The 11,648-nt window shown below is 53.3% G+C and overlaps 2 protein-coding genes across 6 annotated transcripts; one reads left to right on the top strand and one right to left on the bottom strand.

Annotated features, from left to right (window-relative positions):
* The first annotated feature begins 2,560 nt into the window (after positions 1-2,560).
* On the top strand, positions 2,561-6,428 carry PREB (prolactin regulatory element binding). Of its 5 annotated transcripts, none has more exons than XM_032301284.1 (9): positions 2,561-2,926; positions 3,494-3,683; positions 3,893-4,113; positions 4,307-4,387; positions 4,500-4,624; positions 4,825-4,998; positions 5,146-5,218; positions 5,366-5,525; positions 5,700-6,428. In XM_032301284.1, the coding sequence occupies exons 1-9, from the start codon at positions 2,792-2,794 to the stop codon at positions 5,792-5,794; spliced, it is 1,254 nt and encodes a 417-aa protein (XP_032157175.1). In that variant the 5' UTR covers positions 2,561-2,791; the 3' UTR covers positions 5,795-6,428. The 5 variants fall into 5 exon arrangements, with proteins under 5 accessions (XP_032157175.1, XP_032157174.1, XP_032157178.1 ...); XM_032301283.1 differs by having other exon boundaries at positions 3,494-3,692; XM_032301286.1 differs by lacking the exon at positions 2,561-2,926 and adding an exon at positions 2,973-3,114.
* On the bottom strand, positions 6,376-11,648 carry ABHD1 (abhydrolase domain containing 1). The gene is made up of 9 exons (XM_032301288.1): positions 11,347-11,648; positions 8,775-8,935; positions 8,080-8,262; positions 7,849-7,894; positions 7,557-7,669; positions 7,257-7,430; positions 7,033-7,081; positions 6,769-6,934; positions 6,376-6,651 (listed from the first exon to the last, which is right to left on the bottom strand). Exons 1-9 carry the CDS (start codon positions 11,458-11,460, stop codon positions 6,440-6,442), a joined length of 1,218 nt encoding a protein of 405 aa, XP_032157179.1. The 5' UTR covers positions 11,461-11,648; the 3' UTR covers positions 6,376-6,439.

The following is an 11,648-nucleotide window of genomic DNA, read 5'->3' as shown; positions in this document are numbered from 1 at the left end:
CTGTAATCCCAGCACTTTGGGAGGCTGAGGTGGGCGTATCACTTGAGGTCAGGAGTTCAAGACCAGCCTGACCAACATGGTGAAACTCTGTCTCTACTAAAAACACAAAAATTAGCCAGGTGTAGTGGCAGGTGCCTGTAGTTCCAGATATTCAGGGGGCTGAGGCAGGAGAATCACTTGAACTCAGGAGGCAGAGGTTGCAGTGAGCCAACATAGTACCACTGCACTCCAGCCTGGGTGACAGAGCAAGACTCTGTCTCAAAAAATAAAGAGGCTGGGCACAGTGGCTCATGCCTGTAATCCCAGCACTTTGGGAGGCCAAGATGGGTGGATCATGAGATCAGGAGTTCGAGACCAGCTTGGACAACATGTTGAAACTCCGTCTCTACTAAAAACACAAAAATTAGCCAGATATAGAGGTAGGTGCCTGTAATCTCAGCTACTCAGGAGGCTGAGGCAGAAGAATCGCTTGAACCCAGGAGGCGGAGGTTGAGTGAGCCAAGATGGCACCACTGCACTCCAGCCTGGGTGACAGAGAGTCTGTCTCTTAAATAAATAAATAAATAAATAAGAAGAAAGAAAGAAGACCCTGGAGTACAGTGTCAAAGGAAACAGAAAGGCCAGAAGAGCTGGTGCCATGTATCCATGGAGGACAAGGGACCCACAAGGCCTGGGGACTTGAGATGTACAGAGGAGGGCTGGGTGCGGTGGCTCATGCCTGTAATTCCAGCACTTTGGGAGGCCAAGGCAGGCGGATCACAAGGTCAGGAGTTCGAGACCAGCCTGGCCAATATGACAAAACCCCATCTCTACAAAAAATACAAAAATTAGCCAGGGATGGTAGCAGGCACCTATAATCCCAGCCACTTGGGAGACTAAGGCAGGAAAATCACTTGAACCCAGGAGGCAGAGATTGCAGTCAGACGAGACCGCATCACTGCAATACAGCCTGGGTAACAGGGCGAGACGCCATCTCAAACAAACAAACAAAAAAAGAGATGTGCAATTGACTGGGCCAGGCCCTTCCCACATCTAAATCAACTCGGGGGGGGCAGATATGCAGATATTGGTATCCCCAAAGATGCAGACACTGCACCATTCCTCTGGGTGCACCTTACGTTAATGAGGACGCAGGAGGGGGGTCTCCTTGCAGGGAAGGACAGCCCTGGAGCTTGCTCTCAGGAGTGCGCAGAGGTCCTCATCAGAAACCCGAGGGTGCCCTCAGGAGGATGGAGTGTCAGGTGCAGAAGATAACTGCCCAGGAGCTGAAATGCCCCCTCTGAGGCCAGCAAAGCAGCTAGCCACCCACCAAGCCACCAGGCCAAGAGTGTGAAACCCTGCGAAAGGGAATGGCAGACATTGCCCCTGCCTATTGTGGGGAGGTAGGTGTTAAGGATGACAGAGGTTCCCCATATGAGGAAGTGATGTATTCAGTATTTGAAGTCAGGTTTATTTTTTTTATTTTTTATTTTTTTATATGAAGACAGGGTTTCACCATGTTGGTCAGGCTGGTCTTGAACTCCCGACCTCAAGTGATCCCCCCGCCTTGAACTCCAAAGTGCTTGGATTACAGGCGTGAGCCACCACGCCCGGCCAGTCAGGTTTGTTTTTAAGTTCATGCTGCCTCCGTTAAGAAGCAAGAGACTCTGGTGGTTTCTGGTGTGTGCTCTCGGGCAAATCACTTCCTTTCTGGGGTAAAATGTAAGGGCTGTGCTTCTAGGAGTTGGCATATCCTCAGATGGGTACAGTCCTAATTCGAGGATTTCCTTTTTGTGGGTGTGAGAGAGACAGGGTCTAGCTCTGTTGCCTAGGCTGGAGTGCAGAGGTGACATCATAGCTCACTGCATGCCTCGACTTCCTGGTGTCAACTGATCCTCCCTCCTGAGCCTCCTGGCCAGCAGAGCCCACAGATGCCACGATGCTTAGCTAATTTTTAAGTATTTTGTAGAGACGAGGTCTCCTCATGTTGGCCGGAGCTCAAGCCATCCTCCTCTCTAGGATGTTCCAAATGTGTTGGGATTATAGGCGTGAGCCACTGCGCCTGGCAGAGGGATTTCTTTCCTTCTTGTTTTTTTTTTTTTTGAGACGGAGTTTCACTCTTGTTGCCCAGGCTGGAGTGCAGTAGTGTGATCTCGGCTCACTGCAACCTCTGCCTCCGGGGTTCAAGTGATTCTCCTGGCTAGGAGTCCCGAGTAGCTGGGATTACAGGCGCACGCCACCACGCCCAGCTAATTTTGTATTTTTAGTAGAGACGGAGTTTCTCCATGTAGGTCAGGCTGGTCTCAAGCTCTTGAACTCAGGTGATCCGCCCGCCTTGGCCTCCCAAAGTGTTGGGATTACAGGCGTGAGCCACTGCGCCCGGCGGATTTCCCTATTAAAGGTTTATTGACCTTCATCAACCTCCATTGGCTCCACCTCCTCCTCCCAACCCCTCCAACCCCGTTCCGCACAAAGATGGCTTAGTCGCTACTGGGCGACTGCGCCTCCATCCCCGCCCCGAGGAACGCGGACCCGCGACCTGCTAGTGCTGACGCGTTTCGGCGCTCCTGCGCCTGCGCGGAGAGGTGCGCGTGCGCAGTGCGCGCCTGCGAGACCGTCTTTGACTGACACGAGTGGATCCTCGGCTGTCGTCCGGTGGTTTGGATTTTGGTAACCCCTCGGTGTGAGAGGGGTCGGGAGTCTTCCCGCCGGCTACGGAGCCGAATTCACCAGCGGCCGGAGCCATAGTCGAAGGCCGGGTGCGGCATGTCCTGGGTGCCGCGGTGCGGGCAGTGAACCCGCGCCGGGCGGGATGGGCCGGCGCCGGGCGCCGGAGCTGTACCGGGCTCCGTTCCCGTTGTACGCGCTTCAGGTTGACCCCAGCGCGGGGCTGCTCATCGCTGCAGGCGGAGGAGGCGCCGCCAAGACAGGCATAAAGAATGGCGTGGTGAGCGCCGGGCCACTGGGGCTGCGTCACGCTGCGGGCTGGCGGCGATTCCAGGGTGGCCGGGGGTCGCGGGGCGGGCCACACTCCAGCTTCAGGCCCTGCCCACTTCTGTTGGGGAGACCCGCTTGCCTGACGCCCTGGCGCGAATTTCAGTCGAGAACTCAGCTGGCGGAGGAGAGGCTTTTGAGGTAACGTGAAAACGGCACATACCTGCAGAATCGGCAGGAACGCCGTTCCGCGTCGGAGCAGCTCCAGGGGTCTTACCTGGCCCTTTCCGTGGGGTCTTACATGCCCTCTGGCAGTGGCGAGAATGATGTATTTAGGTTTAGGCTAAGTTCCCTCCCTCTTCTGAGCTTCACCCAGTTCTGTAAAATGGAGGTAATAATCCCAGCCCTGTTCGCTGTATAGATTTGTAACGCCCAAATGAGAGAAAAAAGACTCAAGAAACCCTTGTGAGCTAGAACGTGCAGAAAGCAAAGGGGTAAGGTAAAGCTATAGGATGTTCCCTAGACGCTGTGCTCTCTGGACACCTCCGAAGTTGCTCATCCGGGTTCCCCCCTCCCACAGCACTTTCTGCAGCTACAGCGGATTAATGGGCGCTTGAGTGCCTCCTTGGTGCACTCCCATGACACAGAGACAAGGGCCACCATGAACTTGGCATTGGCTGGTGACATCCTTGCTGCAGGACAGGATGCCCACTGTCAGCTCCTGCACTTCCAGGCCCATCAACAGAAGGGCAACAAGGCAGAGAAGGCAGGTAAGACAGGTAAGACGCTTCCTCTCTATCCCCCTTGGGGAAAGGGTTGAATGAGTAAGGTCTCTCTTATCTTGGTGTCTCTAAAGAAGTGGGGCTGGAAGTGGGGTTTTGGTGGCAGGCTAGAAGCTGTATGGGCTCCTGCCATGGAGAGAGGGGCCATTACTCCTTACTATAGGAGCCTGGAACCTAGCCAAGTGTTTGTGTTACAGGTTCCAAGGAGCAGGGGCCTCGACAAAGGAAGGGAGCAGCCCCAGCAGAGAAGAAATGTGGAGTGGAAACCCAGCAAGAGGGACTAGAAGTCAGAATAGAGAATTTGCAGGTGGTGCAGACAGACTTCAGCCCAGATCCACTGCAGAAAGTTGTGTGCTTCAACCACGATAATACCCTGCTTGCCACTGGAGGGACAGATGGCTACATTCGTGTCTGGAAGGTGCGGGTTTGCAGGGTTAGGGAGGATGAATGTCAGTAGCAGCAAGACCAAAATTGTCAGAAACTGAACATGGCATCTCAGAAACTTGTGAAGGAAGCTTGCATTGAGGGGCCATTAGAAGGGGTGGGATGGGGATCAGTCACCGTGTACTTGCTGGGGACCTGGGTTAACTATAGTGGTGGTTTGGCTACAGGTACCCAGCCTGGAAAAGGTTCTGGAGTTCAAAGCCCATGAAGGGGAGATTGAAGACCTGGCTTTAGGGCCTGATGACAAGGTGAGGGGCTGGGGTGGGCGGAGGGTAGAGAGGGGAGAGTAGGTGCTTATGCTGCTTGCCCAGTAAGTGAATCCCCTAACTGTCCATCCTTGGAATCTTTATTCCTGACTAGTTGGTAACTGTGGGCTGGGACCTTAAGGCCTCTGTGTGGCAGAAGGATCAGCTGGTGACACAGCTGCACTGGCAAGAGAATGGACCCACTTTTTCCAGCACACCTTACCGCTACCAGGCCTGCAGGTGTGAAGACCTTGTGTGGGTGGCTGAAAGAGGCATAGCCCAGCTGTGGTGGGGCAGAGGGAAAAGACTGGGGATGGGGGAGCTGGGGAGGACCTTGCTGAGTGTTACCCCAGGTCTGACCACGGTGTAGGTGGTGCACAAACCTCTGAGGAGGGTTGGGCAGGCCCCAGAAGCTGAACAGCCCCTCATCCGGCCCCCAGGTTTGGGCAGGTTCCAGACCAGCCTGCTGGGCTGCGACTCTTCACGGTGCAAATTCCCCACAAGCGCCTGCGCCAGCCCCCTCCCTGCTACCTCACAGCCTGGGATGGCTCCAACTTCTTGCCCCTTCGGACCAAGTCCTGTGGCCATGAAGTCATCTCCTGCCTCAATGTCAGGTGTGAGACATTGCTGCCTTGGCTAGGTAGGGGGTCCCTGAGGGAGCTTGGAAAGGAGTCCTGCCTGGGTCCCTGTGGACCGGTATTGGGGTATGAGGGTTGCTGCACAAGCCTCCAGGACAACGAGCACTTTATTGTTTGTTACAGTGAGTCCGGCACCTTCCTAGGCCTGGGCACGGTTACTGGCTCTGTTGCCATCTACATAGCTTTCTCTCTCCAGGTAATGGGTGGAGGCTGGCACAGCCCTGAGTGTGCAGGAAAGAATCTGGCCTGTTTTATAGAGGGAAAACCTGGGGGTGGGGAGCATGCTTTCCAGAAAGAGAGTTCCCAGCTAGGCTTTCATCACTGGTTTTCCTTCTGCCCCCAGTGCCTCTACTACATGAGGGAGTCCCATGGCATTGTGGTGACGGATGTGGCCTTTCTACCTGAGAAGGGTCGTGGTCCAGAGCTCCTTGGTTCCCATGAAACTGCCCTGTTCTCTGTGGCTGTGGACAGTCGTTGCCAGCTGCATCTCTTGCCCTCACGGCGTGAGTCATTGGGGCAGGGTGGGCAGGTACCACCCCACCTTTAACTGGAGCAGAAGTGTGGCCCCCTGGAGGCTGGGCTCTTGTTTGTAGCTGTCCACTCCCCCTTTGAAGGGTTCTGGTTTTCAGGCTGTGAAGTCCCTCTGCACGCTGACCTCTTCCCTTACCCTCCTGCAGGGAGTGTTCCTGTGTGGCTCCTGCTCCTGGTGTGTGTTGGGCTTATTGTTGTGACCATTCTGCTGCTCCAGAGTGCCTTTCCAGGTTTCCTTTAGTCTCCCTGCTTCCTGGGAATCAGGAGCCTGGACACTGCCATCTCTAGAGCAGAGTGGAGGCCTGCACTCCCTTTGTTCACTCTGTTGGGGTCCACAGCTGAGGTTGCCTCTGATACCGTGGATGGGCATTGCCTACCCTTCTGTGAAAAGACTTGGTTATGGCCCTGTGAGACTCTGGGTCCCAGGAACCCTGCCTTCATTATCTGTGGATCCACCCAGAATAGTGGTGTCTGAAGCCCAAGCCACACTCCCTGCCTCCTTCCTTCTGCCTACCAGAGCCTCCAGAGTTGAGCTTGTCCTTTCTCTAAAAACATGTGAAGATGTCCAAGAGCCTGGAGGCACTGTTGTCCTTCTTGCAGAAACAGTTTCTCCTCTTTCCCTCACAGCCTTGTGGCCAGTTGCTCTTCACATAAAGTCCCTGGCATTTGCTGGGGAAGGGACTGGCCTGGCACTTGCTGTTAGGGCAGGAAGGGGCAAAAGGAAGACTTGGGTAGTAATCTGGGGGTTCAGATGGGTAGCACCAAGCCAGCGGCCTAAAGATGCCAAAAGTTCCTAGTCTACCAAAAATGAACTTCAGCCCATTAGGCAGGAAAAGTTGGTGTTTAATAAACAAAGACTGAACTGAGACCCCAAATGGTCCTCTTGTCAGCTGTTTCTGTCCTCAGAAGGTGAGAGAGTCCTGAGGTCAGGCAGCCCCTCTGGGTGCTGGAAGATGGCTCTGGCATATTGATGCAAGAGGCGGCTCATATAGCAGTGCTGCCAGGGGAACAGCCCTTCCAAGAAGCCGATGTGGCCACCATAGGCTGTGATGAGCAGCGCAATGTTGGGGGAGTGTTGGGCATCCTGTATGGGAAGGGCTAGGAGGGATCAGGAGGACAAGAAGGTTGGCCTTCACTGGGAGCCCAGGCTCTCTATACATGTCCCTCATGGCCCATTTTCCTTGAGACCAAAGTGTCCTGATTCAGAGTACTTACCGTGGACGGGGGAGAAGGGGTCATCGGCTGCATTGAGACAGAGCACAGGGACCTGGATGGCATCTACCTTAGTTCTTGGGCTCGCTGCTTTGTAGTAGGCAACACAGTCTTGATATCCAAAGGCCACAGACGTGTAGCGCTCATCAAACTGGCGGATTGTGCGGGCCTGCAGGTGGTGGATGTAGGATAGGTTATGATGATAAAGAATAGGAAGATAGTGGAAGACTCATTTGGGGGGACAAGGGGCATGGTTGAAGATTATACCTGTAGCACAAAGTCTACGTCCACCACCTTTTCAATCATCTTTCTGTTTCTGCAAGAATACATAAGAGTTTGACTTGACACCTGGACCTGACCTGCAGCCCCCAGCCCCTGTCTGATTATCTCATGTGAGGAAGCCCAGAGAGAACTGACCAAGCTCTAGGAGAGCCTGGAATGTGTGCCATCCTACTCTGTCTACTGCCGCCTCCCTCTTGCCAAGACCCTACCGCTGCACAAGTCGGCAGAGCCCAGCAGTGAGGGGCTGATTGAAGAGCAGCAGGTTGAGTGGGGATTCCAGGGAGCGGGTGGTCTCAAAGGAATCCCAGCATGCAGACAGAGTCAGTGCTGCCACCAGCCCCGCAGCCTGCCTGGACTGTGCCAGGTAATTCAGCACCAGTATCCTGTAGGATTGGACAATGGACCAAGAAAGAAGGGTTTGCATTAATGTGAGTTGGGACAGAGGGTGGGGATGTGGAGGAGGAAAGAAAGGAAGACTGGGCCTCTGGGTTAAGCCAGGCAACGTTTACCCTCCAAAAGAGATGCCCACGGCCAGCAGTGGAGCTCGGGGATATCGGTGCTTTATGTGGTTCACGACTGTCTCTAGATCTTCAGTATTACTGGCACAAAAAGCCCTGTGGGTCTGAGGGCAAACCGGATTATTGGGTAGGGAGAGAAACCATGACCAGAAGGTAGAACAATAGAAGGGCTCAGGAGATGGCAGGGAAATCGAGGAAGGATAAGTAGGAGGTAGAGCCCCAGGGCCAAGGATCTCTAAAGGGATTGGGTGAAGGACTGCTATGAGGAAGGCAGGCTACTCACCTGCAGTTCCTCCCCACGGCAGCCCCGGTTGTTAAACACGACAGCCCTGTGACACACAGGTACATGTTAGCCAGACCCTCCTTAACAGCCCCTCTCCCCTTTTCTGTAGTGTTCAGAAAGACCCCTGTCCAGAGCCTCCCTTCGTGTAGCATTCTTCATATCAGTGTCTGGATTGACTTCTATTTCACATTCTCAGATGCCACCCCACTCCTGGGCTCCACCCATCCTTACTGGTAGCCATCCCTCAGAGCTTGGTTAACTAGATGCAACACGTATGTCTCCTGGCTACTGCCGGTGATGCCAGGAAGCAGCAACACAATGGGCTGGGTAGTGTGATCAGGGTCTTGGCTGCTTTCAGGCTGCTTGGCCCAGTCTAGCAGGAGCTGGCCTCCATCTGGTGTTTGGAGGACGTCACTGTGGTTTTGGAGGAAGAGGGACACAAAGATACTATTAGGACCTTTTTTAAAATTTTATTTTTATTCTTTTTTAATTTATAGAGACAGGGTTTCTCTGTGTTGGTCAGGCTGGTCTCGAACTCCTGACCTTAGGTGATCCGCCCGCCTTGGCCTCCCAAAGTGCTGGGATTACAGGTGTGAGCCACCCTGCCCGGCCACTATTAGGAACTTAATGTACTTTAAAAGCTTTGTCCCCTGCCCCACCCGCAAACAAGTCTCATAACTTCAAATCAGCATCATTTGAAGATGTGCTTCATGTAAAATGGTAAGGCTTGACAAGGTGGAATGGGGATATAAAGGATCATTACCTGGTGGCCATGCAATTAAATAGCCTTCCATATAATATCCTCTCTCATTGTACTCTCTAGACACATGGAGGTAGATGGGGCAAAGATTACCTACATTTTTAAGGAGGTAGATTTTCCCTAGATAACTGGGGTTTCATGTTCACTCTGTACTGTCCTTTCTTACCTCTGGTAAAGGACTAGGGGCCAAGACTGCAGGAAGACTTGGAAGATGCTTTGTAGTCGCCCCTCAAAACACCACAGTGTTGGGTAGAAAGTCTCCGTGGTGATGGAACAGTGTTGCTCCAGGAAGGCCAGAAACTGTGGCCCAGCCACCAGCCGAGGCCTCTGTAGTCACACAACAGTCTGCCTCACTTCCCTGACTTGCACCAAACTAGTAAGGCACCCAACACCAAAGGATGAGTGGGCCCCTCTCCAGAGGCCAGCCTGGAGGACCCTGCTTGTCTGGACATAAGATACCCAGCACAGCTCATTTGAATGGCCAAGTCTCTGATAATACACTCCAACTAGAGCCCCCAAAAAACCCGGTCCTGGTGTGTCATTGCCCAGAATTTTTTTTTCTTCTTTTTTTTTTAAAATGGGGTTTCATCATATTGGTCAGGCTGGTCTCGAACTCCTGACCTCTGGTGATCCACCCACTTCAGCGTCCCAAAGTACTGGGATTATAGGCGTGAGCCACCGCGCCTGGCTTCACTGCCCAGAATTGACTCTGAACTAGGAGCTGATGAGCTGACTCTCCTGCTTAGCCTATCCATGCCCCAAACCCATTTGGGAGAGAGCAGGTAATGTAAACAGCCAGGCTCAGTGGTGTTCGTCTGTGGTCCCAGCGCCTTGGGATGCTGAGGTGGAAGGATCGCTTGAGCTCAGGAGTTCGAGGCTGCAGTGAGCTGTGACAGCACCACTATACTCCAGCCTGGGTGACAATTGAGACCCTGTCAAATAAGTGCCCAGCTGATCCCCTGGAGAAAAAGTCAGGGTTCTGGGCAGGTGCTGAAGAAATACAGCACCGTTCAATCTTTACCCATTACTTTGCAGTTGAAGATGACAGGTACAACTGTCTTCTTCCTAAGCCTGACTCTGGCCACTGTGGCTCCTGATTTTAGCACTGCATCATCTGCATATTCCTGTTCTCTAATGTTTGTGCTCACTGCCAAGGGGCTTATCTTCTCTTACTTGTGGGGCCCCTGCCATTGATTGTGCTCTAAAGGAAGAACAGCCCTAATGTGAACCGATTCTTTTCTTCCTTCATGCCAGCCAGGGGGAAGGTGACAAGGATGAAATAACAGGCACAGATGAGGTCAGTGGGCACTGAGCCCTGACTTTGAGCTTCTCTGCTGTGTTCTGGACAGACATCAAGTGAATGAGAGGTCCTAGCCACGTGGAAGGCGTGTGAAGGAGGAGTATGCACGTAGGTTCAAGAATAGAAACTGCATTTCTGTAGTGGGCCCTACAGAACATGAAGACCAGGTTTCTATCTACAGTACAGTGCCTATATCAACAGGAACAAATGGTAGAGAGGCCAAGTTGATAGTGCAACTGTTGGGAGGTGTGACTTTGGACCTAGTCCTTAAGCCCTGGAATTATGACAGCTGTCATTCGTGTGCAGGCACTGGGCTAAACTCAAGCTTATGAGATATTTTATAAGTGAAGAAGTTATGACTGACGGAGGTTAGTGGTTTGTCCAGTTACACAGCAAGCAAGAGGCAAAACAGAATTATCAATTATGACATTACCACCAGTACTTGTAGGTAAAATGTGTTGAGTGCTAAATAAGCTCCAGGCATTGTGCTAAGCACTTTACAAAAATTTTGTCTTGTGATTTTTACAATAGTTCCATGACATAAGTTCTGTGATCCCCCTGTGTGAATGGATTTGAATGCTGAATAACTTGTCAAGGGTCAGAAACTTGCCAGAGCTAGTGAGTGGCAGAGCAGGAGATTCAAATGCAGGTCCATCTGACTCTAGAGCCTGCGCTGTCTAGTCACTGCCATGTATTGCCTCCTAATTGCAAACATTTTGAGTTGTTATCTTCCCCCCCCCCCCCGAGATGGAGTTTTGCTCTGACACCCAGGCTGGAGTGCAGTGGTGCCATCTCGGCTCACCACAACCTCCCGGTTCAAGCAATTCTCTTGCCTGAGCCTTCCGAGTAGATGGGACTATAGGCCTGTGCCACCAAGCCTGACTAATTTTTGTGTTTTCAGTAGAGTTGGGGGTTTCACCATGTTGGCCAGGAGGGTCTTGAACTGATGTCAAGTGATCTACCTGCCTCAGCTCCCTGAGCTAGGCGGGAACCTCGGCCAGCCCTTAAGGGAAGGGAGGTCCTACTAAGCTATTGGGTGGTGGGGGGGCGGTGTTGGGAGTTAGCCATGACCCCACAGACCTCTGGTTCCTTCCTTCAGTGCAGCTGAAAGACTCAGCTAAACCATCTAAAAAAGGAAAGGAACGAAAAGTGTGCACATCTCTGACACCTCAGGATGCTTTCCACCCTACCTTTCCCCAAATGCTTGTCCACATCATAGGGAGCAGCACCCACCGGTGCCCAAAAGGCCCAGCTGGCATGGGGAGCACATGGGACACAGAGGCACTAGGGAGGCAGAGCTGACTCCCCATTCAGTTGTAGCAAATTTCACCTGTGGGGAAGCCCAACCATTCCAGCTCCCACCAAGGGCTCAAACCCGGGTCTGGAAGCTGCCGCCTACAGCCAAACCAGCCGGCCAGAGCGCTGGACCAGCACCCACCTGGAGCACACATGCCCAATAGTAGCCCAAGTAGAGGGCAATAGCAAGAGCCAAGAGCAGAGAGAAGGTGTCTGCCCAGGTGCCATTCTGGGGGCTCAGGAAGGAGCTCAGCATCTTGTGTTGGGGGCTTCAGTCCCTCAGGCTCCTGACTGGCCCCGGCTCGCCAGCTGTGACTCGCGGGCCCGCCCGCCATAGGCGGCCTGTGCAGGTCCAGTCCCCACTGCCGGGCGGCCGTTCGCGCTGCCGGCCCCGCCCACTGCCGGTGCCCACGGCTGGGCGGTGAGAGGCGGCGCTAGGAGGTC

Source organism: Sapajus apella, unplaced genomic scaffold (assembly GCF_009761245.1).
Source record: "Sapajus apella isolate SASKATOON/1434 unplaced genomic scaffold, GSC_monkey_1.0 scaffold44, whole genome shotgun sequence".
In the NCBI taxonomy this organism is placed as follows: Eukaryota; Metazoa; Chordata; class Mammalia; order Primates; family Cebidae; genus Sapajus; species Sapajus apella.
The sequence above is the reverse complement of the archived record's forward strand: the minus strand, read 5'-3'. Positions and strand labels throughout refer to the sequence as shown.

What these genes read in the sequence shown, in the direction of transcription:
- PREB (XM_032301283.1), top strand. Translation starts at nt 2,792, where the DNA reads ATGGGCCGGCGCCGGGCGCCGGAGCTGTACCGGGCTCCGTTCCCGTTG. An exon ending in CAGGCATAAAGAATGGCGTG is followed by an intron (nt 2,927 to 3,493) that starts GTGAGCGCCGGG and finishes CCCCTCCCACAG; the next exon opens with CACTTTCTGCAGCTACAGCG. An exon ending in TACCGCTACCAGGCCTGCAG is followed by an intron (nt 4,625 to 4,824) that starts GTGTGAAGACCT and finishes TCCGGCCCCCAG; the next exon opens with GTTTGGGCAGGTTCCAGACC.
- ABHD1 (XM_032301288.1), bottom strand. Translation starts at nt 11,460, where the DNA reads ATGCTGAGCTCCTTCCTGAGCCCCCAGAATGGCACCTGGGCAGACACC. An exon ending in ATTGGGCATGTGTGCTCCAG is followed by an intron (nt 8,936 to 11,346) that starts GTGGGTGCTGGT and finishes GTGTGACTACAG; the next exon opens with AGGCCTCGGCTGGTGGCTGG. An exon ending in GTGGGCATCTCTTTTGGAGG is followed by an intron (nt 7,431 to 7,556) that starts GTAAACGTTGCC and finishes CCAATCCTACAG; the next exon opens with GATACTGGTGCTGAATTACC.